This window comes from Phodopus roborovskii, unplaced genomic scaffold (assembly GCF_943737965.1).
Source record: "Phodopus roborovskii unplaced genomic scaffold, PHOROB, whole genome shotgun sequence".
NCBI lineage: Eukaryota > Metazoa > Chordata > Mammalia > Rodentia > Cricetidae > Phodopus > Phodopus roborovskii.
This window is the reverse complement of record NW_026126517.1, coordinates 27,863,362-27,890,111: the sequence shown is the minus strand read 5'-3', so window position 1 is coordinate 27,890,111 and position 26,750 is coordinate 27,863,362. Positions and strand designations below refer to the sequence as shown.

At 44.6% G+C, this 26,750-nt stretch overlaps 1 protein-coding gene across 6 annotated transcripts in view; it reads left to right on the top strand.

Moving 5' to 3' along the window:
* Nucleotides 1–26,750, top strand: part of Dixdc1 (DIX domain containing 1) — an 80,648-nt gene that overhangs the window by 35,045 nt on the left and 18,853 nt on the right. For all 6 annotated transcript variants that reach the window (XM_051197436.1, XM_051197433.1, XM_051197434.1 and 3 more), the window contains 14 exons: nt 59–290; nt 1,270–1,377; nt 7,537–7,658; nt 9,675–9,826; nt 12,971–13,060; nt 14,250–14,303; nt 15,664–15,714; nt 18,096–18,200; nt 18,595–18,648; nt 19,006–19,098; nt 19,177–19,248; nt 20,388–20,477; nt 21,022–21,189; nt 21,643–21,709. In XM_051197436.1, coding sequence (XP_051053393.1) covers nt 59–290; nt 1,270–1,377; nt 7,537–7,658; nt 9,675–9,826; nt 12,971–13,060; nt 14,250–14,303; nt 15,664–15,714; nt 18,096–18,200; nt 18,595–18,648; nt 19,006–19,098; nt 19,177–19,248; nt 20,388–20,477; nt 21,022–21,189; nt 21,643–21,709 — 1,458 coding nt within the window. The remainder of the gene's footprint in view (nt 1–58; nt 291–1,269; nt 1,378–7,536; nt 7,659–9,674; nt 9,827–12,970; nt 13,061–14,249; nt 14,304–15,663; nt 15,715–18,095; nt 18,201–18,594; nt 18,649–19,005; nt 19,099–19,176; nt 19,249–20,387; nt 20,478–21,021; nt 21,190–21,642; nt 21,710–26,750) is intronic.

Below are 26,750 nucleotides of genomic sequence, written 5' to 3'. Positions count from 1 at the left end.
CATCAATCCACAGCCTCTGCCTCCCTCTCAGCACCTTTCCATCTGTCTTGCCCTTTAGATATTGTGGAAGGAAACTTGAAGTCCATCATGAGGCTGGTCCTTGCCTTGGCAGCTCATTTTAAACCTGGCTGTAGCAGGACAATGAGCCAGGGGCGTGACTCCAGAGCCCCTGTGCAGAGTCATCAACCACACTGTGCTACTGCTGTGGCCCAAGGAGCTGCTGCTGCTCTGGCTGATGTTTGCCATGACATGTCTCGGTCAGGACGGGATGTCTTCCGGTATAGACAGAGGTAAAAATCTGGGGAGGGGAGCTGGTCCCTCTCTCTGTTATTTCTTTGCTTAGTTAACAGTGCAAGTAGATGGAAATATCAACCAAGCAGACCCACACTACAGAAAAGATAACGGAATAGAGAGGAGGTTTGGAAGGGAAATCCCAGTGAGAAAATCTTGGCCTTTTTTTGATGGTACTGGCTAGTGAACCTAGCGTCTTTCAATTGCCAAACAAGAGCCCTACTACTGTGCTATATCCTCAGACTTTTTATGTCTTACTTTGAGCCAGGGTCTCATGAAGTTGCCCAGTGTGGCCTTGAACTCACTCTGTAGTTCAGACAGGCCATGAACTTGTGCTCTCCTGCTGCCATAGCTTTCCAAAAAGCTGGGATTATAGGCCCACTGCTGCAAGCCAGGCTAAGCCTTTTCTTTTGAGATGTTTATTTCGCAGTTAGAAGAATGTAAGGAACCACGTGTGTAAGTTTGCTCTCATGCCCAAAATGTTAATATATGTGGTTGGCACAGTGCTTTTTCTTCACTGGAGAAGTGTAGTCCATCTGGAGGAGACTGTATCCTGGAATGTATCCATAAGGCCAATCTGTCTTGAAATTTCATGGCAGGAAGTGTTTTGAGGGTTGTGTAGTTGTTAAAGGAGAACACAACCCCAAGGTGTCACAGAGATTGGCAAAATCACTTGTTTTGTGTGTTTGCCTTCCCTGTTGGTTTTAAGTGCCTTAGGAGGAGTTTTTACCTTGTTTACCTTTTAAGTATGTGTGTGTGTGTGGTTGTGTGTGTGTGTAGAAAGGATATTGCTACCTACTAGTCTCAAACTCTTGATCCTCCTGTCTCTGCCTCCTGAGTGTGTGCCAGGCTGCCCAGCTGCCTTTATCTTCTTTCCTGTAGTGCACACTGAGTAGAAGGACAGCTCTACTTGCAGAGCTGACCTGAACTGCAGGGCTGACACTGTCTTCTCTTCTGGTGTTCTTCATCCCGCTTTAGGAACAGCAGCATGGATGAGGAAATTGAGAACCCATATTGGAGTGTCCGGGCACTTGTGCAGCAATATGAAGGGCAACAACGGTCTCCATCTGAGTCTAGCTGCTCCAGGTAATTGTGGCCTTACATTCTTTAACTTTAGAGTCTTGGTAGAAAGCTGCAGGCTTAGGGATTCTTAGCCTCAAGTAGCAAGACCAAAAGCACTAAGGCACCCGTGGGGTTGAGTAACATATCCTGCCAGACTTGCATCTGGAAACCTGGCTGGGGTATTGAGGGATGAAGAAAGAACAAACATTGAATAAATGACTCACCAACACCAAAAAGTTGGGGTTAGGTGGAGTGTGCGTACTTCAGTATATTTATTAGCTACCACAGAAGGGAGGAGTTAGCTAGTCTTGGTAACAGTCTGAGGCTATAATCATCCAACATCCAGGAGTTGCTAGTTTTTGCACACTGGTCAATCATTTGAAAACTTGCACACTGTCAACATTTGCACTCAAACCAGAGGAAGCCTTTACCAGTTCTGAGCCTGACCACTCTGAGGAAAGCTTTGCCAATTTCCCATAGGTCTGAGGCATTGGTCCTTGACATGACAGTGCCCATGCCAGTAGTACTCAGGTCTTCATCTGCTCTTTACATATTCACTCATGGCTTCTTCAGCCCTTATTACAAGGGTGCTTGTCTTGCCAGAGGCCCTGGGTTCACCCCTAGTATTGAAAAACAAAGCACCTAACCTGTTTTACTTTCCTTAGTTTGTGTTTGGCATTCAAGGCCCAGCTCTCAGTACAGCCTGTGGGTTTGGTGTTGACAGGAGAGTGGGACACAGTGATAATGAATTTCCCCCACACAGAACTACGGCACCCCAGTGACAATAGTTAGCTTTGACCACATGGGGGTGTGACTGAGTCCTTCAGTCTAGTCCAGCCCAGTGTTTGTGCCTATGCTGCTAGTGTTTATGATAGCCAGTTCCCAAGCCCTGTCCTGTAGGCTGAGTCTGATTCTTCAGTTACAGACACAAAAGGCTGGAGAAGGCTCCCGGCAAGAGAGGAAATTGTGCAGGACTGTCTGACGTATTAGCGTTTCCACGTTCATTTATAGGACTGTGAATTGGGACACATTAGTATGCATTTTAGTGGGCTATGGGTGTTTGCCACTTTAGGAAAGAGGCTGTCTACTTCCCTTAAAGCAGTGCAGGGGCCAGAGCCGGATACTCTGCTCTAATAAAAACCTAACCAATGCCAAGTATAGTGGCAGAAAAAAAGTATTCTCCTGGATCGGGGAGATTATGCCCCTGTAAACACATCCCCAGACTACTTGCTAACTTGATTTTGTTGCTGAATTGTAATGAGTGTATCCTCTAATGATCTTTTCCCTCCCACTCCAACCCAGCATAGTCTGATCTGTTTAAATTTAATTTGCCTTGTGTGTATTTTCCATGTTTTTTACTTCCTCCTGTTTCTTTTCGTCATACAACCCCATGCTATTTTGACAGACCATTCCCTAAATTTATAGAAGTCCTGTGGACCCCTTTCAATCATCTTAATATACTACTAACCTAGCTCAACTTTAAAATGTTTACATACAATGGGTGTAGTTTCTATTTCTGAAATGGCTCTATAACATACAATTCACCATTAAACATTTCAAGTGTTCAGTGTAGTACCTTTACAATTTTGTGTGAACCTCATCTCTATCCAGTTATAAGACATTTTGACCAGCCCCCCAAAGGAGCACTACCATAAAGCAGTGGGTGTGCTTTTAATGAGACTCTAAGCCACTGCCGTTTTGCTTGTGTCTGGGACTATCTTTGGCTTAGGACAGACTCAAAGGCTGATCTGTTGTATAATGAAGTCTATTGCTTCCTGCATCTCTGCTGGCCTTTGGCTCTCCTGACCCTGAGTGTGCTGAAAATTAGAGGAGGAAAGAGAATTGGAGTCTTCTAAGGGTGGCTTCTTCCTTCCTCCAGGCAAGGCTGGACTGTGCAGCTGGAGCTGTGAGATCAGTGTGGGGCACCCACTACATACCAGGCTGTGTTAAGCTAATGGCAACAGTAGATATGCCAAAGATTACATTTCCCTCTCTTTTCCTCTCCTTGATTTTGCCATGTTCTTTGCGATAGAGTCAGCATTCTGCCTATTTCTTCACTGACCCATCAGGAAAGGAGAGGGCTTCTAGCAGGTTCTGCCATTTGCCCACTTCCATTTGGGCATTTATTGACCCTGTGACCCCTGAAAGAACCAGGAGTCTTGGAGGTGTTGCAGCTTTGAGTGGAATATAGCTATGAAAATAAGATAGACATCCTATGGTGTCTTCCTTGCTGCTACCCCAGCTGCTTCTCAAGGATGCTCGAGCAAAGCTCTACCCTCCTGTTGCTCCAGTAAACAGGGCAGACTCTCATTGTGTGTGTGTGTGTGTGTGTGTGTGTGTGTGTATGTGTGTGTGTGTGGGGGTCGGACATAGAAACCACTAGAGGAGAAGGAAAGTGGGTGCAGCGGATGGAGGGCATTCCGCAGGTTTGCTGGTGGGGGCGCGCACGCAGGGGTGCTGTGTGTGTGAGGGGGCATCAGTCTCTATCCCGCCAGCGTTTCACAATCTACAGAGAGCGGGGATGAGCTCCTCGGGATTAGATCAGTCTCAAACCCGCGTGTCCAAGGAGGGAGGGGTCAAAAGAGGTGCAGCTACGTCTTTGCTGCGGTGCTTCGGCACCAGGACCATCAGATCCATGCGGTTCTGCCACTGTGCTGCCCATCCCCCGCCGCTCCCGGGGCTCTGGTCACCCTCGGTTCAGCCGGTTCTGGACCGCGCCCTTGCCCCCCCCCCCCGGCCTCGGCCAGCACCCCTACCTTTCTGCTCAGAGCCGTCGGCGGCGCTTGGGTCGAAGCCCTGTGCTGCCTGGCCGTGTGTGACAGCCTGGGGGTGGGGAGAGAAAGGGGGGTCGGGAAGGGAGGGATCAGGAGGCGGCGCTGAGCAGGAGCATAGCACGCCCGGACTCCACTCGACGCTCAGCGGGAGCCACCAGAGCCTCTCGCCCGGAGGGAAATGGGTTGAGATGCTGCTGCCTGGGGGAATGCTCAGAGCCGTGAGGTCGCAGGGACCGGGATGCAGCTGCCAGTGATCGGCTGCTGGCGATGGGAGGAGGCTTCCGCCGAGGCTGGGCTGCAGTGGATTCTGAGCTTCTGGGACAGCGCGCTTCACCCCAGGGAGCATCCTGGTCCCCGGGGCCAGGACGCCCACCTCTGCCTTTCCTACTTTCTCCGGAGACCCGGGCGAATCGTTCAGCTAGCTGACTAATCTCTGGAGTCGTTCTTCGAGCCCCGGCGCGGGGGACATGGCAGACTTTAGGAGCGATGTGACTCTCAGCCTCCCACCTCACCCAGGGAAGCAGGCTTGCTGAAGCCGGAGCCAGGAGGGGACCATGGGAGGGACACAAGTCAAATGGTGAGATGAAGCCACTTTGGCTCATGAGGTGCGGATATGAGGGGAAGCAGGGCCAGGACTGGGGGACATGGTTGGCTGAAGACAAGGGATGATTGGGGGTGCTGTTTGGTGAGAACAGGCTGCTGGTCTGGGGTTAGCACTACAAAACAGAGTGGTTTTAGGAATTTGGAGCCGACTCCAGGGCATTCACCCTATGTGTCTGCTAAAGGAGGCACTTGGAGGGCCAACCGGACTTTCTTTTCATCTAGTATCCATTTAAAAAATGGATGTAAGTCTGTTTTGGCAGTGTCTTTGTTGGGGTTTGCTGGTATGATCAATTAATATCGGTGAGATATTAAGTTAAGAAATGTATGGATTGGACCTATTTGTAATCAGCAGTTCTCTGATCTCAGAGAGGATTATGATGTTAAGTGGGGATTATTTGTTTGTCAAGTATGACTTTTAAGCTATTTAGGGAGGAGCCCAAGTCTTACATTTAATTAGCACGAAGATGCTTTTCTATGATTTGAGGCTGAAGATTTAAAGTGCCTTCCTCTTCTAGGAGGTCTTACTACTCTGACACATGCCCCAATATTCTCCTCCCTCCGAGGCCTTGATCTTGGCCATTTAGTTTCCTGGTCTTACCTCGGTGGCCTTACCCTGGCAGTCTCGTTTCAAGAAAAAGAAATGTTGTTTTCCTTTGCCTGCTCTGCCACTCCCCCGGTGGGGTTGGATATCCAGACGTCCGCCTCCTTCTGCCCTTATATGGGAGGCAACTTACTTGGAGGGAAGAGGTGGAACTGAGCATGCGTCTATGCTTTTAGGAAAGCCTTTTCTCAGCATCACAGATCCCCATTACGCCCTCCTCCCGTCTGTCTCGCACATCTCTGCGGTCCAGCCAGATGCAAACAGTGGAACTCGTTATCCATAACACCTTGTCAGCGGAGGAAGAGGGGCGTCTGACAAAGGCTCTGTGCACCCGCATTCCCAATTTCGTAAGCGGTAAATGCCGGGTCCTGAGTACTCCTACATCTCTCCTTGTCATCGGCACAGCCACTTTACATGAGAGCCTTCCCAGCTGTGAACTCGTGTTGGCCTGAAGGTCAGCTTGCCAACATAGTGAAAATGGCTAAGACAGTTCCAGAAAACACTCACCATGTCCGAGTAGTACTTGCTACTCCTCACTTCTGTCACCTGCTTGATTTGTACACCTCCAGATGTGGAGAAGCAGCTTATAAGACGAAGACATAGTACTGAGATCCTTTCCACCAGACTTCTTCAACTGTGGACACTGGGGAGACACTAGTGCACAGGTTTTGAAGTCTGGTTGCTTCCACTTCGCTTGTTACTGGCCCCCCCACTGGTTTGTGGGAAGAGGAAATGTTAACTCCTGCTTGTGGTTGTAAGGATTAGCCTGGAGTCCTCAGGGGCACATTAAGGGGGTCAGTGAATCCCAGACACTTTCACTGTTGTCTGGGTGATAGATTTGGAAAGAATTCCTAAGAGGGGGCTGAGCTGTAGTCGCCACAGCCCTGAGACTCTGTTAGTGCTGATGTTCTCATAGTGCAGCCTGAAGAGAAAGGGCTCTCCAGACTCCTCCCAACCTACTAGATAGACACATTACTCTCATGTTCCCATCTTGTCTTGTCTAGGGGATGATTTAAAATCTGCTTCCCTGAACATCTGACCAATTCCTCTCAAAGCTACATTAGAACACAGGGATCATAGAGAGGTGTCTCAAGATACTTTGAAAATATGAAGCTATGGCAAATTATAAAAATAATAAAATTCTTAAGAGCTAATCAAGTAAACTTTGATCCAGCTGCCACTAGCATGTTTTTCTCCTTTTGTCCCATCACTGTTATTGTTTTAAAGATTTATTTTTATCTTATGTGTACGAGTGTTTTGTCTGCATTGTATGTGTGTATACCACATGTATGCCTGCTGCCTGTGGAGGTCAGAAGACAATGTGAGATCCCTTGGAACCGGCGCTACAGATGATTGTAAGCCACTGTAGTACTAGACTGAACCTGGGTCCTCTGCAAAAGTGTAAGGGCTCGTACCCAGTAAGACACCTTCCCAACCCCCACTCCTCTTACCATATTCTGGATCACCTATTGATAAATAACTGGCCCTCCGCCCATCCTGGCACAGCAATCACACTATCCCTCTTTTGGGATTAACTTTTTGGGATCTCTGGTTGCTTGTGAAAGACTCAGATTATTGCAAATATGATTTTGATCCAGTTCCAAAAGCTAACAAAGCATAACCATCACCCTCTTGAACAAAGGCCTAGGAGATGACAGTAGTGAATACCACAAACCAACCAACCAACCAACCAAACAAACAAACAAACAAAAACCAAAAAAAAAAAAAACAACAGCAACAACAAAAAGCCCACACATAACAAAAATAAAACAAAACAGATTTTTAAGAATGACTTATTGCCTATTCTGGTGACTCTCATTTCGATCAACTATGTCTAAAGGCAGTCTTATTGTAAAACAGGCACCCTGGGGTATTGGAGCAATGGCTCAGTGGTAAAGAGTGCTTCCTGCTCTTCAGAGGCTCCAAGTTCAGTTCCCAGTGCCTACCTAGAACAGTTCACAACCGCCTGTAACTCAAGATCCATGAAACTCAACACACACAGACATATGCACATTTCATAACATGAAAAACTAAAATACTCCCTAGGACTAGGTTTTTTCATTTATTTGTTCAACATTTGTTCTAATTGTGAGCTATGTATCATGTTAGGCATGGTATGAATAAGATATTTCTGGGATGAGTTGTGAAAGTTGACTTCTATATAACTGTTCATAATTGTTTCTCTTCTCCTTTGTGTGATCACAGTCTGACATCACCCAGTCCGATCCACAGTGCAAAGAGTGAATCCATTATAACCCAGTCAGAGGAAAAAGCTGATTTTGTGATTGTTCCCTCTGAAGGAATAGAGAACAGAACGGACAGAACAGGTACCACCTGCCCGCCTGCCTGGGTTGCTTCAAGGGAAGGCGTTTAGCCTGAAGACTTTAGAGGTTCTGACTATCTACTTTAAGCTTTCTGGCTGTGTCTGTCTTCACGGTCTGTGCATGTAGGGTCAGGGTCAGCTCGAGAGGGCTCTAATGCCTTTGAGATAATTAATGTAGTTATCCTCTCACAGAATGTCCTTTCTCATTCTGATCTGTCAAAAAAGCTCACAGCAGCCTAGAGCAGCCCTTCCTTAGCTGGCTGCCTACGCACGAATTAGGAGGTAGTCAGAAGCCTTATTTGAGTAAATAGTATTTTATTACTCCTATTTTGTGAAGATGGTTTTGGTTCTTCACTAACTTAGGTTGGATCCAGGAATGCATAGCTTGCACCAAAATACCCATGAGAACTTGCACCAAAGAACAGGTGTTGGTATGAGGGCTACAGAGAGGACCATAGAGTTTTCCTTGTTTAAACTTGAGTCTGCCTCATTTATCTTCTTTTTTTCTCCCCCTACTTAGACATAAAAAGAAAAGTGGATAAGGCAAAGTACAAGTGTTAGGTTGCTATCCACTCATCCAAAAGGGTTTCAATGAAACTGAACCCCACAAAAGAAAATCTGAAATAAAATTCTTCTTTACTCTGTTTCTTCTCAAGCCCAAGCATTTGTACCAGTCAGTCGTAACCTGGGTGTGTGGTGCACATCTGTAACTCAACCCTTAGGAGATGGAGATGGGTAGATCACAAATTTGGGGCCAACTAGACTACCTAGTGAATTCCAGGCTAGCTTGGGCTACATAGAAGACTCCGTCTCAAAAACCAAAAAGCAAAAAGCCACAGGGTTCGAAAGGCTTAAGGGTGTGGAAAAAGGGGAGGGGTATTTATTGATCACCTGCATTATTGGATACTCCTGGGTCCTTCATGTTTCACCTATTAATCTTTACCAAAACTCAGAGGATTTGCTATGCACCTCTTGGAAGTGAAGAAGCTTGGTCAAAGTTTACATCCACCTGTGCTCCACAATGTACACTGAATGATGAGGCATGCAACTAGCATAAAGCAGACAAGGACACTGTACCAAAGATGTCTTAAAGACGGGGAAATAAACCGGGGAGTAATGTTAAGGCTTTGTGAGTGCACTTAACTAGTTTATTTCAGGATGACTCACAGGATGTTGTGTGAAAAGGCTCAGTTATAGCTCAGAGGGGTGAAAGCAATATGTTTACCTTAGTTAGGGTTTCTGTTGCTACGATAAAAACAAAACACCACTACCAAAAATGACTTGGAGAGGAAAGGGTTGATTTGGCTTATTGGTTACAGCCCATTATGAGGGGAAGCCAAGGCAGGAGCTCAGGGTGGGGGCCTGAGGACAGGAACTGAGGAGATACCATGGAGATACATGGCCTCCTGGCTTGCTCAGTTTGTTTCCTTATACATCCCAGGACCAACTGCCCAGGCGTGGCCCCACCCACAGTGGCCTGGGCTCTCTCATACCAATCATTAATTAGAAAACGCCCTACAGGCAGTCTGATAGAGGTGTTTTCTCATTTGTGGTTCCTCTCTCCAGGTATGTCTAGGTTTGTGTTAAGTCAGCAAACACCAACCAGCATAGGATTGGCTGAACCACAAGGCCCCTGTCCAAAGCTCAAGTCACCAAAGGGATTTTGTTTTCATCTGCATCTGACAGTTCCTTTACTTATAAACCTGACTCTGGGACTGTCAGTTCCAAGGAGCTGGGAGTAAGATCTTTGTGTGCCATAAAAGTCTGCAGGGACGTGAGCCCTGCTGCTTCCCAGGGTGAGGCTTACCCTACCCGAGGTTGTGCTTTCCAGAGCCTGGTACCCCAGTTAACAGCCAGTCCTTTGTGTCTCACAACCCCACCTAGTGGAGAGTCCAGCTTGTCTGTGTGGACAGGTTCAGAAAGCAGGTGACCTGAACCTGTGAAGTACACTGAGCCCCGTCTGCGTGCCGGAAATCACTCTCCTTCAACATGGACTACCTTCCCACCTTTCATTTCCCAGACGAGACAGATTCTCCGTTATCCGTCAGAGACTGGAGGCCTGGGAGCCCGGGAACGTACCTGGAAACCACATGGGAGGAACAGCTATTGGAGCAACAAGAACATTTAGAAAAAGAAATGGAGGAAGCAAAGAAAATGATTTCAGGACTACAGGTAGCTCTTTCTTTGTAGTTTGTTCTTGGTGCCCTAGTTAATTATCCCTTTTAAAGTCGGTGGCATCAATTGGCAAAGAAGAAGAAGAAAAAAAACCCACCTGATTTTAGTTGTGTGTGAGTAGTACACAGAGAAGGAAAATTCCTTATTTGTGAATGTTTTAAGTGGACTTTGGAACTCTTGTTTACAGTCCAGCTGTTAGGATTTGTGCTGGCTCGGGAGCTCTGACTGACCCCTGTTTTGTAAGTCGGTAGGTGTCTTTTATACTCTTACAGACAGACCTGTAGCTGGAACTTTTAGCAAAGACTGTCTCTCAGGAATTCAGCAGCAGAAAGGTGCAAGAGGCAGTAATGCCAGCAGGTTTCCATTTGAGTCTAGCTGAGGGTTTCAGCTCCCTCCTCACACACACATCAGCAACTGATGCCAAGGCAAGTGCTCTGCTAACAGAGGTTTTCCTTAAACAACAAAGCCCCTCAGTTGTTTCTTTACCTGTGCTATCAGCTGGGGGAATCTCCCCCAGAGACTGACTGACCTACTTGACATAGAGCCCACTATATGACCCCCTCGATCCTCTGACCTTATTCGATTGGGTCTGTTTTGGGAGAGCCCTCATAGTGTCCCGAAGACCCTGAAATTGCCTAGGAATATTCCATTCTGTTTGTGCTGGGAACTGCACCAGTTTTGAATTGTGAAATATTTATGGACACATAAACAAAGCCCACATTATGTGTGAGGCTCTGGCCGGCGGTGGAGGGCGTGCTCCCAGCCAGCCTGCAACAGGGTAGGGACACAAAAGGTTCCTAAAGAAACAAGGAGATCGGTGCTTGGTAAAACAGTTTGCATAATATATGCCCTAGGAACCCATACCGATTGGAGGAATGTTTACATTCCTCCTAAACATTCCCCAAGAAATTTATGGTGTCTGCTTCTTGCTCTGTATTAAGGTATTAAGGTGCTTTAAAAAAAAAAAAATCTGTGGATTCCTTTCTGCCACTCCAGTAAGGAATATCTTAATGATTTGTTGTTGTTTTAACAGTTTAACAGGAAGTGTTCTGTGAATTTTCTTTTTTTAATTTTTGGTGGGGGGACCTTACCTAACTAGGTTTTTCCATGGGATAATTTGCATTGTGTGAACAGAGCATGGATAGCTATTAGATAGGCTCTGTTTGATTTGCATTCCTTAGTCTGGGAGAAATTCAATGACTGGTGAAACAGAAAAATGAAAAAAGAAAGTAAGGCAGAAAGGCAGTGTACTAAGATTTCCTTCAAACACAGGAGTTTAATTCCCTGCCACAATATGACAATGAGGATTCGGGCTATTGAAGAGCACTAAAGGGCTCCCAGCATCCACTGGGCTTCTTAACCCTTTCAGTGATGAACAAGTTGTATGTCAAGTCACATTCAGGATTTGTGATTTATTAGTATGCCATAACTAGAGATCATTGAACAATCTGACACTGGAGTTACAATTTCTGCAATGTCCCACTGTGGTCACTCTTCCAAAGGACCCATGTTCCATTCCCAGCACCCACATGGCAGTTCACAACTGTCTGTCATCCTCACACAGACATACATGCAGGCAAAACCCCATTGTACATTAAAAAAAGAAAAAAAATAAGATTACAAGTCTGGTGAGATGGCTCAGCAGGCCGAAGCATGGGCTGTAAAGCCTGAGGATCTGAGTTCGATCCCTGGGACTCACATAGGGAAGGGGAGAACGGACTCCTGAAAGTTGTTCTCTGACTTCCCCTTGTATCTGTGGCTCACATGCACCCACCCACCCACCCACACACACACACAAATAAGCACAACAAAAAGATGGCTCAGCTGGTAAGAGCATTTACTGCTTACACAGAAGACTTGAGTTCATGTCCCAGTATCCAAGTCAGACAAGGACTGCAACTCCATATCTAGACTATCAAACACCCTCTTCTGGTCTCCATGGACTCTGAACTCATGTGCACAAACACACACCAAGACATTAGAAATAAAAATACATTTTATCGGAGCAAGGTGTTGCATGGAGGCAGAGATAGATAGATAGATCTCTGTGCGTTTGAGGCCCACCTGGGCTACATAGTGAATTCCAGACCAGCCAGGGCTGCATAGTAAGGTCCTAGTGCAATCAATCAATAATAAAAATAAATTCCAAAATAAGTAAAATGTAAAAGGAAAGGAGTGAGATTACAAACTAAGACCACCATGTTAGGTATGGGTTCTTGGGAGAGGCTGTGCACTGGGGCCCCGAAGCTGAGCTGCTTCAGGGTGCATGGGAGCGGCTGTGCACTGGGGCCCCGAAGCTGAGCTGCTTCAGGGTGTATGGGAGAGGCTGCACTGGGGCCCCGAAGCTGAGCTGCTTCAGGGTGTATCTGCTGACTTTGTACTCACTAATGCACTAACGAAAACCAGCCTGGAGTTGAAATGAATGGGGCCATCTCTGTAAAGATCTTTCTTTCTTCTATTCATGTTTCCTCAGGGGGTTGAAAATACAGAGTTATTAATCCAAACAAACAAAAATCAAACAGTCCCAAGGCCATGTTTTTTAGTTGATTTCAAATGGTTCATTGTAATGCACATCTCTGAGCCAGGATCATTCCACACTGATTTTTGATCCCCTTTCAGCTGGTAGAGCTGTGTTTGGACACTCCTGAAGGGAAGGTTTGTTAGTAGTTTTTCCTAGACAAAGAATTCTCAGAGCAGAGGGTCGGTGTGTATCCAGAAAGATGAAAGTGACCCATGGGGCTTGGGATGTAGTTCAGTGGTACGGTGCCTTTGTAGTTTGCATGGGGTTCTTGATTTGCTCCTTATCACTTTGTAAACTAGGCATGCTGGCACGAGAGCAAGCACATGAGAAGTAGAGCCAGGAGGATGAGAAGTTCAAAGCCATCCTCTGCTGTTTAAAGCCAGCCTGGCATACATGAGACTCTGTTTAAAATTGGGGGAAGGGACCTATAATAGGGACCTATAGAAGGAACTGTGCATAACTAGGGCCATTGGAAATAACCAGAGGTTATCATCTGGCTTCTTCCAGAAGTCTGTAAGGTTATCTGATGATTTCCATTTGTGGTGAACTTACTAAGCCTGGCTCTAGACTGAATCAGGTGACAGGGAGTTCAATTTCTTCCTAATTTTGTGTTTATCCAGGCCTTACTACTCAATGGCTCCTTACCCGAAGATGAACAGGAAAGGCCCTTGGCCCTCTGTGAACCAGGAGTCAATCCTGAGGAACAACTGGTGAGCTCCATGTTTGTGGCTGGTTACTAGGCCTGGCTATTTTCCACTCTGTAGCACCCGCACAACAATCTGTTCCACTAATTGGGCGAAGGCCTAGAGATTGAAAAAAAGAGACAAGACAGCGGGTCATTCGTTCAACAGCCATGCTGGAATGCCTAATGCCATTTATTGAGGGAAAGGAGTAGGCTTACATATTGACTCACAGCACAGTGGAAAACAACAGAGTTTTTAGGCTTAGCTTCTCCTAGCAGATGTGTGTTAGCAGAACAGGAAGAGTACCAATAACAACTCGGGGGGTGGGGGGGGGGGGACAAGATGTTCCAGCCAACAGCTTCAGGCTTACTCAAGATGACTTAGGGATCCGTGCAGGACCCTGCAGGTCCTCCTTTCTTTTTATATAAACTAACACCTGTCTTAGGTGGCAGAGGATGTCAGCATAATTCCTTACCCATCACTGGGTAGGTCACCCGGGCCAGTAACCTTCCTGTCTTAGGTTGGATATTTGCCCCCTTCTGTATGTGTGTTTGTATTCATTCATTTACTGAGATGCCTGAAACAGAAACCTGGGTATCGTACCTGAATTCTTTTTGATCCTTCCCTCACATCCAGTGTCTCCATTTTCATAACCATTACATAGTATGGGCTTTAACCAACATCCTAGCAGCCTCCCAACAGGTTTTACTGGATCTAGATTCTTCTTCTAACCTCTTCTAGTTCCTTTTCAATAAAATTGCAAGAATAATTTAAGGATACTTTTATTTGGTCTTCAAAATTTTCACTGATGGGGCTGGAGAGATGGCTCAGTGATTAAGAGAACTTAACTGGGGTTTAGTTCCCAGCACACATGTCAGGTGGCCCCTGTAATTCTAGGGTCTTTTACCTCTAGCCTCCCAGGCCACTGCACTCCAATGCACATACACATAGACAGGCATACACAGCTACACATAATTAAGGAAAATAAAGATAAATACCCTTTAAAAACAAAAAGTTACATTCATTCCCCGTTAGCCTCATTGGCCCCTCTTGGTCTGACTCCTGTATCATTTTACGTCATGTATCTTGGCACATGCTTGTATCAGAGGCCATGTGTTTACAGCACAGAAGTGGTTTCTAGTAGGTGCTCAGTGAGTATTTGTTGACTGAACGGCCTGACAGTACAAGTGCATGACCATCTCTGTCTTTTATTCAGATCATAATCCGAAGCCGTCTGGATCAGAGTATGGAAGAAAATCAAGACCTCAAGGTAGGATAGGACATGTACATTTTCCCCCTTTGAAAATAACTGTGGGAATATAATGTGGCAGCTCTGGGACAGCGATGCAGTGCCAGGGGTAGCTGAATCTTATCTGTGTTAATGTCTTTCTTTGGAGGAGAGAGACACATCTGAACTGTGTCACAGTGGTAATACTTTTTTAATCTTAATGCTATATAGTAATTATCTGTGCTACTGGGGGTACCTTTCTGTAAGTTTGAAATAGTTCTATATTTCTTTTTTAAATGAGAGATGAAGATGAGTCTAGACTGGACATGGTGGTATATAAATTAGAGTCTAGCCTGATCTACATACTGAGTTCCAGGTCAATCAGAACTACATAGTCAGAACCTGACTCAAGAGAGGAGGAGGGTGTCAGATATTAGTGTGGTTCTTCTTTTATGAATATTTTCCAGAGTTCTTTTAGCTTAGTACTTTTGTTGTTGTTGTTTTGGGGGTTGTCTGCTTGTTTTAATTTTTGAGGTAGCGTTGGGGCTATAGATCAGTGGTGGAGAGCTTGCCTATTATGTACAAGATGCTAATTTCAGCCTCTAATCCCATAATAAAATAAAAAAACAACATAGAAGAATTGAGTCCTAGGTATGTAACTGGGGTATATAGATCAGTGGTAGAGCTTTATGACTCAGCCTATCTCCCCAGAAGTATGCTGTGTGCATGCATATACACCCAGGCCTGCATTTTTGATAACTTTTGACCCCATCTGTTGGAGGTCGGGTTAAAACCCAATTTCAGATACGCTAATTATGAATAATTTATATGACATAATAGCTAAAGACCCGGGTCTCAATAACAGGCATTGCTTTCCTAAAATCCCTATTTTTAGTTGCAGTCATCTATATGGAAATTTAATTACTCAATTTTCTATTAGAAAACCAAATTCACTTTTGTTTGAGCCACAAAGCACAATAGCCCCAGTCCACAAAGAACAAGAGCTCTTTGGAGAATCAGAAGCATGCCAGCCCTTTGTTGAAGTTAAATGAAATCGAAACAACTATTCCACAACAGCAGACACAAGCACGTCGCATATTTGAGTGGAGATAAAGTTTTCCTGTTGGTGGAGACTGCTGCTTAGAGAGCCTGTGGGACTGGATGGGTGTCTTCTCTACCTGGGCAGCTTAGCAGTGGGTGCCGCAGAGGACAGAGGGGTCTTAGTCTTGTTTCCGAGAGTCAACCTTTACTACTTTCAGGGCCACATTTGTCTGTGCCTCAGCTGATGGGTTAATCTTCATGGAATGGCCAACTGGGTTTTGTCTTCTTGCTGACAGAATGAGGTAATGCTTATGAAGCAACCCACATGCCACCATCTGATCTCACTATATTTGGTTTGTAGAAAGAGCTGCTGAAATGCAAACAAGAAGCCAGAAACTTGCAGGGGATAAAGGTAAAAGGAGGACATTGAATTCTTTCTTTTCCACTTTACTTATTTATTCTTTGTAAGCCTCTGGGAGGTGGAGTGAGCTATTAGTGAGTGTTGAAAGCCAGGTGCTATTGGGATTTGCTAGGAGTCTTTAACAGGCTTGCTGCTAGGAGTGTAGGGAGGGCTCTGTGGTAGGTAGAGACACGCCGAGGAAGACATCTTCGTTTCGCTGAGGCTTATGTCTCGTAGTTGTGACTCATGGTGCTGTCACTTGCCTCTGTGCCACCTTGATTTTCTCTGTGTGAAAGCACTCTCTCAGTTCAAAAGAATGCCCTTTTTAGGAAAAAAGGAACAGTGTTGGAATGGTTCATAATATTCCAGCGGTTCAGAGACACGAAGGGATGGGCCATGAAAGTTCTTCCTGTGGCTCTGCTCCTCCCCACCATCTCCCATCCGGCTCCACTGCCACCTCAGCCAGTTTTGTCCCCCTTGAGGCAACTTATCAGTTATCCAATGTCTATTTATTGTTTTCTCCCACTCTTCAACCCAAATAATAGTGTACCACAAAAACAGCGGGGTGTTTTTCTCTTAGCAGTGTGTTTGGGAGATTGTTCTCTAGTAAAGACTATTTTAGGTCTTCTTTATACTTGTGTAATGCTCTTTTCTTTTCTTTCTTTTCTTTTCTTTTTTTTTTTTTTTTTTTTTTTTTTTATATGTATGGGTGTTTTGCCTGCGTGTATGTCTGCACCAATTGTGTGCCTGGTAACTGAGGAGGCCAGATGAGGGTGACGAATCCCCTGGAACTAGAGTTACAGATGGCTGTGAGCCTCCATATGGTGCTGGGAATTGAACTCGGGTCCTTTGCAAGAGCAACCAATGTGCTTAACAACTAAGCCGTCCCTTTAGCCCTCATAATATTCTTGTTCATGTATATTTTTGATTAAATATATTTATGTTTAACCAGTCTCCTGTTGGTGGTACTTTAGACTAGCTACACTGGGGGAGCTATTTGTTGATATATACAATGATTGGGCTTATAACCTTGAATATGTTATTCACCCAAATGGGATTACAACATCTAACTGTTCATCTAAAGCTCCTCCTGTTCCTCTCTTGCCTGCACAAACTTTCATTGACTAGCCAAGATTAATTCAGTAACATTTTTCAAAGCATCTTCAGTAACCTCAGTGCTCTAAAGTGTTTCAAAACAGACATGTGCCCTTTGGTTAAATAAGTTTGAGAAATTCCCAATAGGCTTGAAGATTCATTGTAAATGATATCACAGTGAAGGCTCTCAGAAGGCATATCATGAATAGAGAAATTGTTCATTGGTTAAGAGAGTTGTTGCTCTTCCAGAGGCCCTGACCTCCATTGACAGACACTCAGACACACAGACACACACATGTGTACATTCTGCACATAAAAAAAAGCTTTGAAAACTGAAGACATTGCCTCAAAAACATTTAGAATAGCTGAGTACAGAAGCTCCACTTTCCCTAAGTCATCCTCTAACATCTCTCCCATGGAGTGCACTTCGGAAATGTCCTAGGCTACAAATGTCAGGGACATCTTAGATTGCCTCCACCATGTACTGTCCCATCTGCTGGATAATTAAAAATGGGTTCTCTACTGGGCCTAGTACACACTTATGATCCTACCATTTAGGAGGCTGAAGTAAGGAAACTATGAATTCAAAGCCAGACTGTGCTATCTAGAGCAGTGATTCTCAACCTGTGGGTCACAAACCCTTTGGGGTTGAATGACCCTTTCACAGGACTTGCCTAAGACCATCAGATATATCAGATATTTACACCATGATTCATAACAGCAACAAAAATAAGGTTATGAAAAGCATAATGCAATGAAAATAATTTTCTGGTTGGGAGGGTCACCACAACAGGAGGATCTGTGTTAAAGCATCACAGTATTGGGAAGGTTGAGAACCACTGCTCTAGGAAATGGGGACTGGACACAGAGAGGAGATGGCAATAAGCCAGGTGGAGTATTTATATACTCAAGAGGTAGATTAGAAAACTAGGAGGGAGAAGACCAAGGTCACTGTTCAAGGTCAGTGTCTTCCAAGTTGGATGTGATGGATGTTCAACATGGATGTCTTACCCCCTCCTTGTCTGATTAGGACACCATGATCCCAGGGATGAGTTATGGGTGAGGGAAAAGCAGATTTCTCTCAGTGGGACAATCTACATCCCTGTAGATGATTGTGTCTTGGAGGCGGAGATAAAACTCTCTACCCAGGTTCTTGTGGAAAGGTCCTTGTTATTCTTTTCATTCCCCAGTTTGACAGAACAGATGCTCAGTGCATAGTGAGGATCTCAGTAAGAAGTACTACTATCTGGCCGGGTGATGGGTTGAGGCTGCAATAGTGGGTGTCCTTATTCCTCTAGGATGCCTTGCAGCAGAGGTTGACCCAGCAGGATACATCTGTTCTTCAGCTCAAGCAAGAGCTTCTGAGGGCAAATATGGACAAGGATGAGCTACACAACCAGAACGTGAGTTAATGTGTGAACAATGACCTCAGAGAGCCTATTAGTCACATAGGATGTTTTGTGAAGTGCTGTTCAGGCTACCCTCGTAGTCTCTTTATTTTGTTCCCGGGTACCTACCTTCCATATCTATAGTTGTTTTATTCCTGTAAGACTCATTTTTGGTTTTGGGTCACAACACCATGGATGATCCTTGACTAAGCTTGGAAAACACGAAGGCCAAATAGTGTTTCTACCATCTGTTTAAAAGATGCGGAGAGCTGGTGTGTGGTTTTGTTCCAGCCTGCCCTCTCTGTGTTGTATATTTTAACCAGTGTTAATTCTTGTTAGCTTATGGCTGGTTTCCTCAAGGGTTAGTAAACCATATCTCCGTGCCACTGAACTCTTCTGACCTTTGCAGGTGGATCTGCAGAGGAAGCTAGAAGAGAGGAACCGGCTCTTAGGAGAATATAAAGTAAGAACTGTCCTCCCAGCGACCTTTTGTAAATAGCTGGTGCTCAAAGAGCACTTCTGTTTTGGGTTCTATCTTCTCTCTGGTAGAAAATCTTTCTGTTAGCTCTGACATGTAGCCAGCATAGCTTTGGGAAGGAGCACAGCAAGGGGACATGGGAACAGTTCAGTGGCAGGCTTACCTCCATCTAAGAATCCTGGCACAGTGTAAGACTGTTAGAGTGTGGAAAGCCTTCCAGGTATAGCGTGAAGAAAGCTTGTGTCCCTGAGGCCCTTCTGTTCACAGGGCATATTGCACAGAGTGTGAACCTCTTGCTGTCCTTCTGTTTGCCACACCTCTGAAAGCTTATCTCCCCTGCAGAAAGAGCTGGGGCAGAAGGACCGCCTCCTTCAGCAGCAGCAGGCCAAGTTGGAAGAAGCACTCCGGAAACTCTCGGAATCCAGCTACCAGCAGGTCAGGATGTGGCAGCCACTGGCCTGCCTGGCCCCTTGGCCTGAGGGAAACACTTTCCTGATTTGATCTGTTTTCCAGGTGGATCTAGAATGGGAGCTAGAGCACAAAGATGTCCTTCTGGCTCACTGCATGAAAAGAGAGGCAGATGAGGTAACCCAGAACTTGGCTCTTCCTTCTCATGTGACAGGACCAAGTTTGTTAGGGTTCTATAGTGAGGGCGTTGAGTGCCGCATCCAGGGCCTGGGTATGTAGCTCACTGCTGGAGCTTTGCCTAGTGTGCTCAAGGTTCCAGGTTCACTCTCCAGCAGAGTGGGCAGGGGAGGGGTGGTACTTAGCACCTAATATTTAGAAATGAAATATGAAAATAACAGTGACCCTCTCTGTTATAATGAAGAGTATTAAATTAAACAACTGAATACAGACATAGCAAATCCTCCTAGCACAGAGTTGGATTTAAGATACCTGCGTTCTAAGCCAGGCAGTGATGGCACAAGCCTTTAATTCCAGCACTTGGGAGGCAGAGGCAGGAGGATCTCTGTGTGTTTCAGGCCAGGAGATGCAGGACAGCCAAGACTACACAGAGAAACCCTGTCTCGAAAAACCAAACAAAATAAAAACAATAACAACAACAAAAAAGATCCACATGTTCTTGATTATTTAAACAAGTACTAAAGTAACTGTGGGCTTCCAGACCAAGGTCTGTCTCATTCATCCTGCATTCAAAATGCCCACTAAGTGTCAACTGCAGCCTTGATACAGCAGTGGGGAAAAGAGAGGCCACATCTCCACTCATACACTAAAAATGAGTTTTCATTTGGTGTGTGTGTGCGTATGTGTGTTTGTGTGTGTCTGTGTCTGTGTGTGTGTGTCTGTGTGTGTGCGTATGTATGTTTGTGTGCGTGTGTCTGTGTGTGTGTGTGCCTGTGCCTGTGTGTGTGTGTGCCAGTTCTCCAGCCTGTTTGAGGCAGGCTAGCTGACCCATGAGCTTCTGGACGATCCTCTTGTCTCTAACTCCCACCTTACTGTAGAAGTGTGAGGTTTTCATATGTACGTCGTTTTATCTGGCTTTTTACATGGGTTCTCAGGATCAAACTCAGGTTGTTTGGCTTGTGGGGCAACACTTTTACGCACCAAGCCATATCTCCAGTCTCCACATAACACTTCTAATATAAGTAGTAAACTAGGAAATAGTTGCATGCTACATCAGAAGGTGAGGTGTTTAAAGAAAAAGATATCTCTTTTTTGCAGTTATCCTGTTAACAACTGTCATTGTTTCCTCAATGCTCTAGGTGACAAATTACAACAGTCACAACTCTCAACGCAATGGCTTTGTCCTTCCAGTAGCCGGGAGAGGTGCTGCTTCTGTCACCCATAGAGGGGTAGGTTTCTGTGACTAGAGAACAAGCTGAAGTGAGAACAATTCCCCAGCCAGCCATCACCAGCGGGCTTAGCTTTTTATGCTCCAGGCCTTTGATTTACAACTGATGGTTGTATACAGATGAAGACATTCAGTTACCAACATTAAAAGTCCATTTTTAAACTTTAGAGTTAATGGGAGCTGGAAAGATGGTTCAGAGGTTAAGAGCCCTAGCTGCTCTTCCAGAGATGGAACCACATGGTGGCTCGCCACCATCTGTAATGAAATCTGGCACCCTCTCCTGGCCTACAGGCATACTTGCAGTATGCAGAATGCTATACATAATAAAGAAATATTTTTTAAAAATTACATCTTAAAAAGAGAGAGAGAGAGAGAGTTACTTGGTATGCACACAGTAGGTATCTATCTGAGGAGGCAGATTTTCCTCTACAGAACTCAAGCCTCTATCCTAGGAACTTTTCTTTTAATCCTCTTTAGCCCAGAGGTTGGGACAGAGACAGATAGGAATATGGCACTGCACCCTGCCACCAGCACTTTCCTTTCAGCCACAGACCAGTGACCTCCAGCTCGTCCGGGATGCTCTCCGCAGCCTACGCAACAGCTTCAGTGGCCACGATCCTCAGCATCACACCATTGACAGCCTGGAGCAGGGAATCTCTAGCCTCATGGAGCGTCTACATGTGATGGAAACACAGAAGAAACAAGAGAGGAAGGTAATGCTGAGGCAAACTCCTGGGGCAGCCTGGTCTGATGGATCTTCCTTTATAAGAAGGCAGCGAATGATAATAATAATTATTATTACCCAAGGCTCTGCTGAGGGCTCCAGTGAGGCTTCTTTGGGGCTTCTGTCTCAGTGGAGCTGACTGTTGGATGAGGGATGACAATCCAGGGAAGGAATGTGTGGTAACTTGGAGCTCAGCAGCTGTGTAGCTGTGTAAAGAATTGTGGTTCTTGAGTCCCCAGGACCCCTGCTGCTTATCCTCCTTCCCTCCCTTCAAGAAGAGCTGACTCTGGATGAGAAAACACATGGGAAGTGCACTGGAAACTAGAGAGGCTTTTGTAGCTGCATGTGCTATATAATTTTCACTTCCTTTCCTGTTTTAAGTTTTTGGGTAAACCCTTCCATTGATAATAAATAACTCTTGAGGTCATTATGACTTTTCCAGGTTCGGAGCAGGTCACTCAGAACACAAGCAAGTAGTGAATACCGGGCATCCTGGCCCCCTAATTCAAGTAAGTACTCATTATCACAAAGTAAAGATGCCTGGAATATTAGAGTAGAAATTTGGTTCTCTCCTCCCCTTCCTCCTCCTGTTCTTCCCCTTCCTCCCCCCTCTCCCTCCTCCCCCTCTTTCTCTTCTTCCTCCTCCACTTTTGGTAGCATGCAGTATCTGACCACAGATCCTAGCTAGCACAGGGTTGAAAGCTCCATGTAGACACCAGCTTGACTTCTCCACACAGTGCAAGTGATGTCTTCAGCAAGGATGCTTTTCTGTCAGCTCGTGGAGAACAATCTATAGGCTTGGCAACAGCCTGGGTTATTTGGGGTTTCCCATGCGTCCCCTTTGGCCAACAACTAAGTTACATGTAATCCCATCCTGGTATTGGTGACAAGAGATGTCCAGTTGGGACTCTGTCAGTTTCATTTAAATTATTCTTAAATGTGTATATTAGAATGTTTTTTTTTTCATATTTGGTATCGATACTACTCAAATGGCCTAATTTTATCTGTGTTTTCCCATATTCCCTCCCATGTCATCCTCTACCCTCCTCCTCACTTGGTCCTTCCATTCCAGCTCCCCACATCCATGCATAACTGTCTCTTCTATTTCCCTCTCCTAAGGAGAGCTATCTGCCTCCCCCACCCAGCCCCTTACTTTATTCCTTATCTCTGTAGTTGCACCTTTGTTATCACTGACGTAACAGCTAAAATGCACATGTAACTGAATACACACCTTATTTGTCTTATGCACGTGTCTTAGTGTTTCTATTGCTGCTATGAAACACCATGACCAAAAAGCAAGCTGGGGAGGAAAGGGTTTATTTGGCTTACACTTCAGCATTGCTGTTCATCACTGAAGGAAGTCAGGATAGGAACTCAAACAGGTCAGGATCCCTGAGACAGGAGCTGATGCGGAGGCCACGGAAGGGAGCTGCTTACTGGCTTGCTCAGCCCATCTTATAGAACCCAGGACCAGCAGCCCAGGGATGGCACCACCCACCATGGGCTGGGCCCTCCCCCACTGATCACTAAATGAGAAAAGATCTTACAGCTGGATCTCATGGCGGCATTTTCTCAGCTGAGGCTCCTTCCTCTGATGGCTCTAGCTTGTGTCAAGTTGACACACAAAGCCACCCAGTACAGCACATATAGGCAAATACACATCATATTTGTCTTTCTGAGCCTGGGATGGCTCACTTGATGATTTTCTTTTTCTAGCTCCATCTATTTATCCGTGAATTTCATTATCCCATTCTTTTTAATGGCTGAATAATATTCCATTGCATAAATGTACCATATTTTTAAAAGTCCATTGTTCTGTTGAGGGGCATCTAGGTTGATTCTAATTTCTGGCTTTTATGAATAGAGAAGCAATGAACGTGATTGAGCAAGTGTACTTGTGGTAGAATGAAGTGTCCTTTGGGTATATGCCCAAGCATGGTATAGCTGGATCTTGAGACAGATTAATTTCTATCTTCCTGAGAAGCTGTCACATCGATTTCCATACTGGCTGTGCAAGTTAGTACTCCCCACCAGCAATGGATGAGTGTTTCCCACACTCCACACCCTCATCAGCATGACCTGTCACTTGCTTATTGATCTTAGCCATTCTGATGGATGTAAGACAGAATCTCAAGGTAGCGTTCATTTGCATTTCCCTGATGGTTAAGAATGCTGAGCATTTCTTAAAGGGTTTCTCAGCTATTGTTGCTATCTAAGTTATTCTATTATGAATAAACACTCTGGAGTTGGATATTGGGGTGAAACCTGATAGATCAAAGAAGCAGAGGAGGAACGACCAGGTGACCCTCCCTTTTTTTACCTTACTGGAGACCCAGCACATGCCTCTCTTTCCATAAGTCCCAGATCGAAGAGACACAAAATTTCCAAGCCCCTCCCTGTTTCTTCCTGTACATCTTGTCTCTCTGTGTTCTTGACGTCTCTGTAGCTAATTCTAGTCATGGGCTACTCCCCTGATTCAAAGTTAACTAGTCTTGGGGTGTCACAGTGCAGTCAAATATCCTGTAACACTGAGCCATTTGAATTTTCTCTTTTGAGAATTCTCTGTTTAGATTTGTATCTCATTTTTAGTTGGGTTGTTTCCTTGATATCTAATCTTTGTGTTTTGTATATATTTTGGATATTAGTACCTATCAAATGTGTAGTTAATAAAAATCTTCTCCTACTTTATAGGCTGCTATTTGTCCAAATGATGGTGTCCTTTGCCACACAGAAGCTTTTTAGTTTCATGTGGTTCCATTTATTAATTGTCAATCTTTGTGCCTGTGCTGCTGGTGTTCTGTCCAGGAAGTTATTGTCTTTTGTGCCAATGCATTCAAGACTGTCCCCCAATTTCCCTTCTATCAGGTTCAGTGTATCTAGTTTTATGTTGAGGTGTTTGATCTATTTGGAGCCGAGTTTTGTGCAGGTTGATAAATGTGGATCTATTTGGACTCTTCCACATGCAGCCCTTCAGTTTGACTAGCACCCTTTGTTGAAGATTCAGTCTCTTTTCTAGTGTGTATTCTGGCTTCTTCATAAAAAAAAAAAAAAATCGGGATTTTTCATAGGATGTGAATTTATGTCTGGGTCTTTAATTTGATTCTGTTGATCAATGTGTCTGTTTTTGTACCAATCACAAATTGGGTAGATATTTTTTTGTGCAGTGCTTCACTTCTATGATTTTTTTTCCCCCGAGCAACCAAGAATCATATTATCTCTAGGATTAGGAGGACTCATGATGTCACCACAATCAGCCATATGGAGGATGTTGCTGACGTGGGCTGAAATAACTGGAAACTACACAAAATTTAAAACATTCATGCTGAATAAACCATAAATCAAAAAAAAAAAGCCCCATATATCTAGATCACTCTAGTTTCAAATAGCACACACAGACACATTGGTCAATAGAATTCAGTTTCTTTGGGGATTGTCTTTAAAACTTTTGAGAGTCCAGGTCATTCATTTAAGTCATATTAAATATTTGTACCATCTAGGGCCATGATTATAAAGTGTGTTTGAACCAGCTCCTGTATGCATCCATTTTTCTCTGGTTGGTTCAACTAGAAAGCTGTGCCACCTGGCCATTCTCACTGTAGTAGACATTTTGAGTCTTGGTTCAGCAATATTTGAATTTTATCATTTTTTTTTACCCAGGCCCAATTTTAAAGAATCCCAACAATTCATATGAAGATCATATAGCTGACTAGAATCAGTTTCTTTTTTATATGTACAATTTATTTTTCCTTTCCCTTCCTACATGTACAAGTCTTTTGCCTGCTGTACAGCTGTACAGCTGTGCACCACTTTGTGCCTGTGAAAGCCAGAAGAGGGCATTAGTTCCCCTGGAACTGGAGTTACAACTGTGAGCCACCTTGTGAGTGTTGGGAACTGAACCTAGGTCCCCTAGAAGAGCAGCCAGTGCTAACTATAGGCCTGTTTCTCCAGTGAATGTGTATAATTTCTGAAACCATACAAAATCTGGGCATGGTAGCACATGTCTTTCATCCTGGCACTTGGGAGCTTGAAGCAGAAGACTATAAATTTGAGACCAACCACAGTGAGCCTCTGCGAAGACCAAATGAACAAAAGTTAAATCTATTGCAAAGAACTCCTGGGAAAAAGATTCTGAAGCTAATTTTGGAACTAAAACAATTGATTTCTCTCTCAGCATCATCATCTCACTCAAGGGAATGTTACGATCAGAAATTTGGGAACACCATTTGCTCTACAAAAATTTGCACATTTCATACTTGTGCTAATATTTTAAGGGTTTTACTCTGTGTTCTATTTTTTATTTAAATTCCTTTTGTTTTTTTGAGACAGAGTCTCACGTAAACCAGGCTAACTTCAAACTAGATAGCTGGGAATGACCTTGAATCCCTGATCCTCCTTTGTCATCTCCCAGGTGCTAGGATTACTGGTGTGTATGTAGATCAGTGGTTCTCAACTTTCCTTTAATGCAGTTCATCATGTTCTAGTGACTCCAACCATATATTTTCATTACTACTTCATAACTGTAATTTTGCTACTGTTATGAATCATAATGTAAGTATCTGATATACAGATGGTCTTAGGTGACCCTTGTACAAGGGTTATTCAGTCCCCAGAGGGGTCATGACCCATGGTTGGGAACCACTGGTGTAGACCTATGTAGACCAGACTGGCCTCAAACCCAGGAGACCTTCCTGCCTCTACCTCCTAAATGCTGGAGTTACAGTTATGTACCAGCATGCTTCGTTAGGATTTTAGTTTGATTGTTATCCTCTTTGATACTTTTTTGAAGTATGTAGAAGTTCTAAATCCTTGAAAATTCTTTTCAAAATAATAAACCACTTCATCTCTATGCCAATTCTTTCATTCATATATAGCACTATTTAAACTACTAGATTTAGTTCACAGTGGACTTGCATGTTAACCAGAACTTCCAGTGACACCTATTTGCACAAACAGGAAAGTGTGTCCCTCGTCTCATCAAATCTAAAAACCTCTGTAACTATGGAAGCCCTTTAACTACAGACTTCTTTTAATCTCCTACACCAGACTTCTGAACAGGTCTATACTTAGTCTCTTTCATTTCTTTTTAAAAATGGTTATTATTTGTGTGTGTGTGTGTGTGTGTGTGTGTGTGCGTGCGTGCGTGCGTGCGTGCGTGCGTGTGTGTGTGTGTGTGTGTGTGTCCGTCCATGTGCCTCAGTCCATATGCAGAGACTTGAGGACAACTCGCAGGGGTCACATTTCTTCTACTCTGTGGGTTCCAGCAACCAGACTCAGCTTTTCGGCAAGCACCCTTACCTACTGAATCATCTCTCTGCCTGTGTCCTTCTTTTACTACCAAATCTAGTTCAATCTTACTCAGTTATTCCATTTATCCTCACTGTTGGGTTGCAGGTGACCTTCTTATTGTATAGTCAAGTGGTTGTGTCTCCAGCCTTGCCTTCCATTGTCTTTTCAAAAGCGTTTAATATTCTGGAAACATGTCCACCTTCAGTTCCAGCAACGTCCTGAGCAGTGACGTCCTAATGCCTGCACATTGAGCACCTCTGTAGT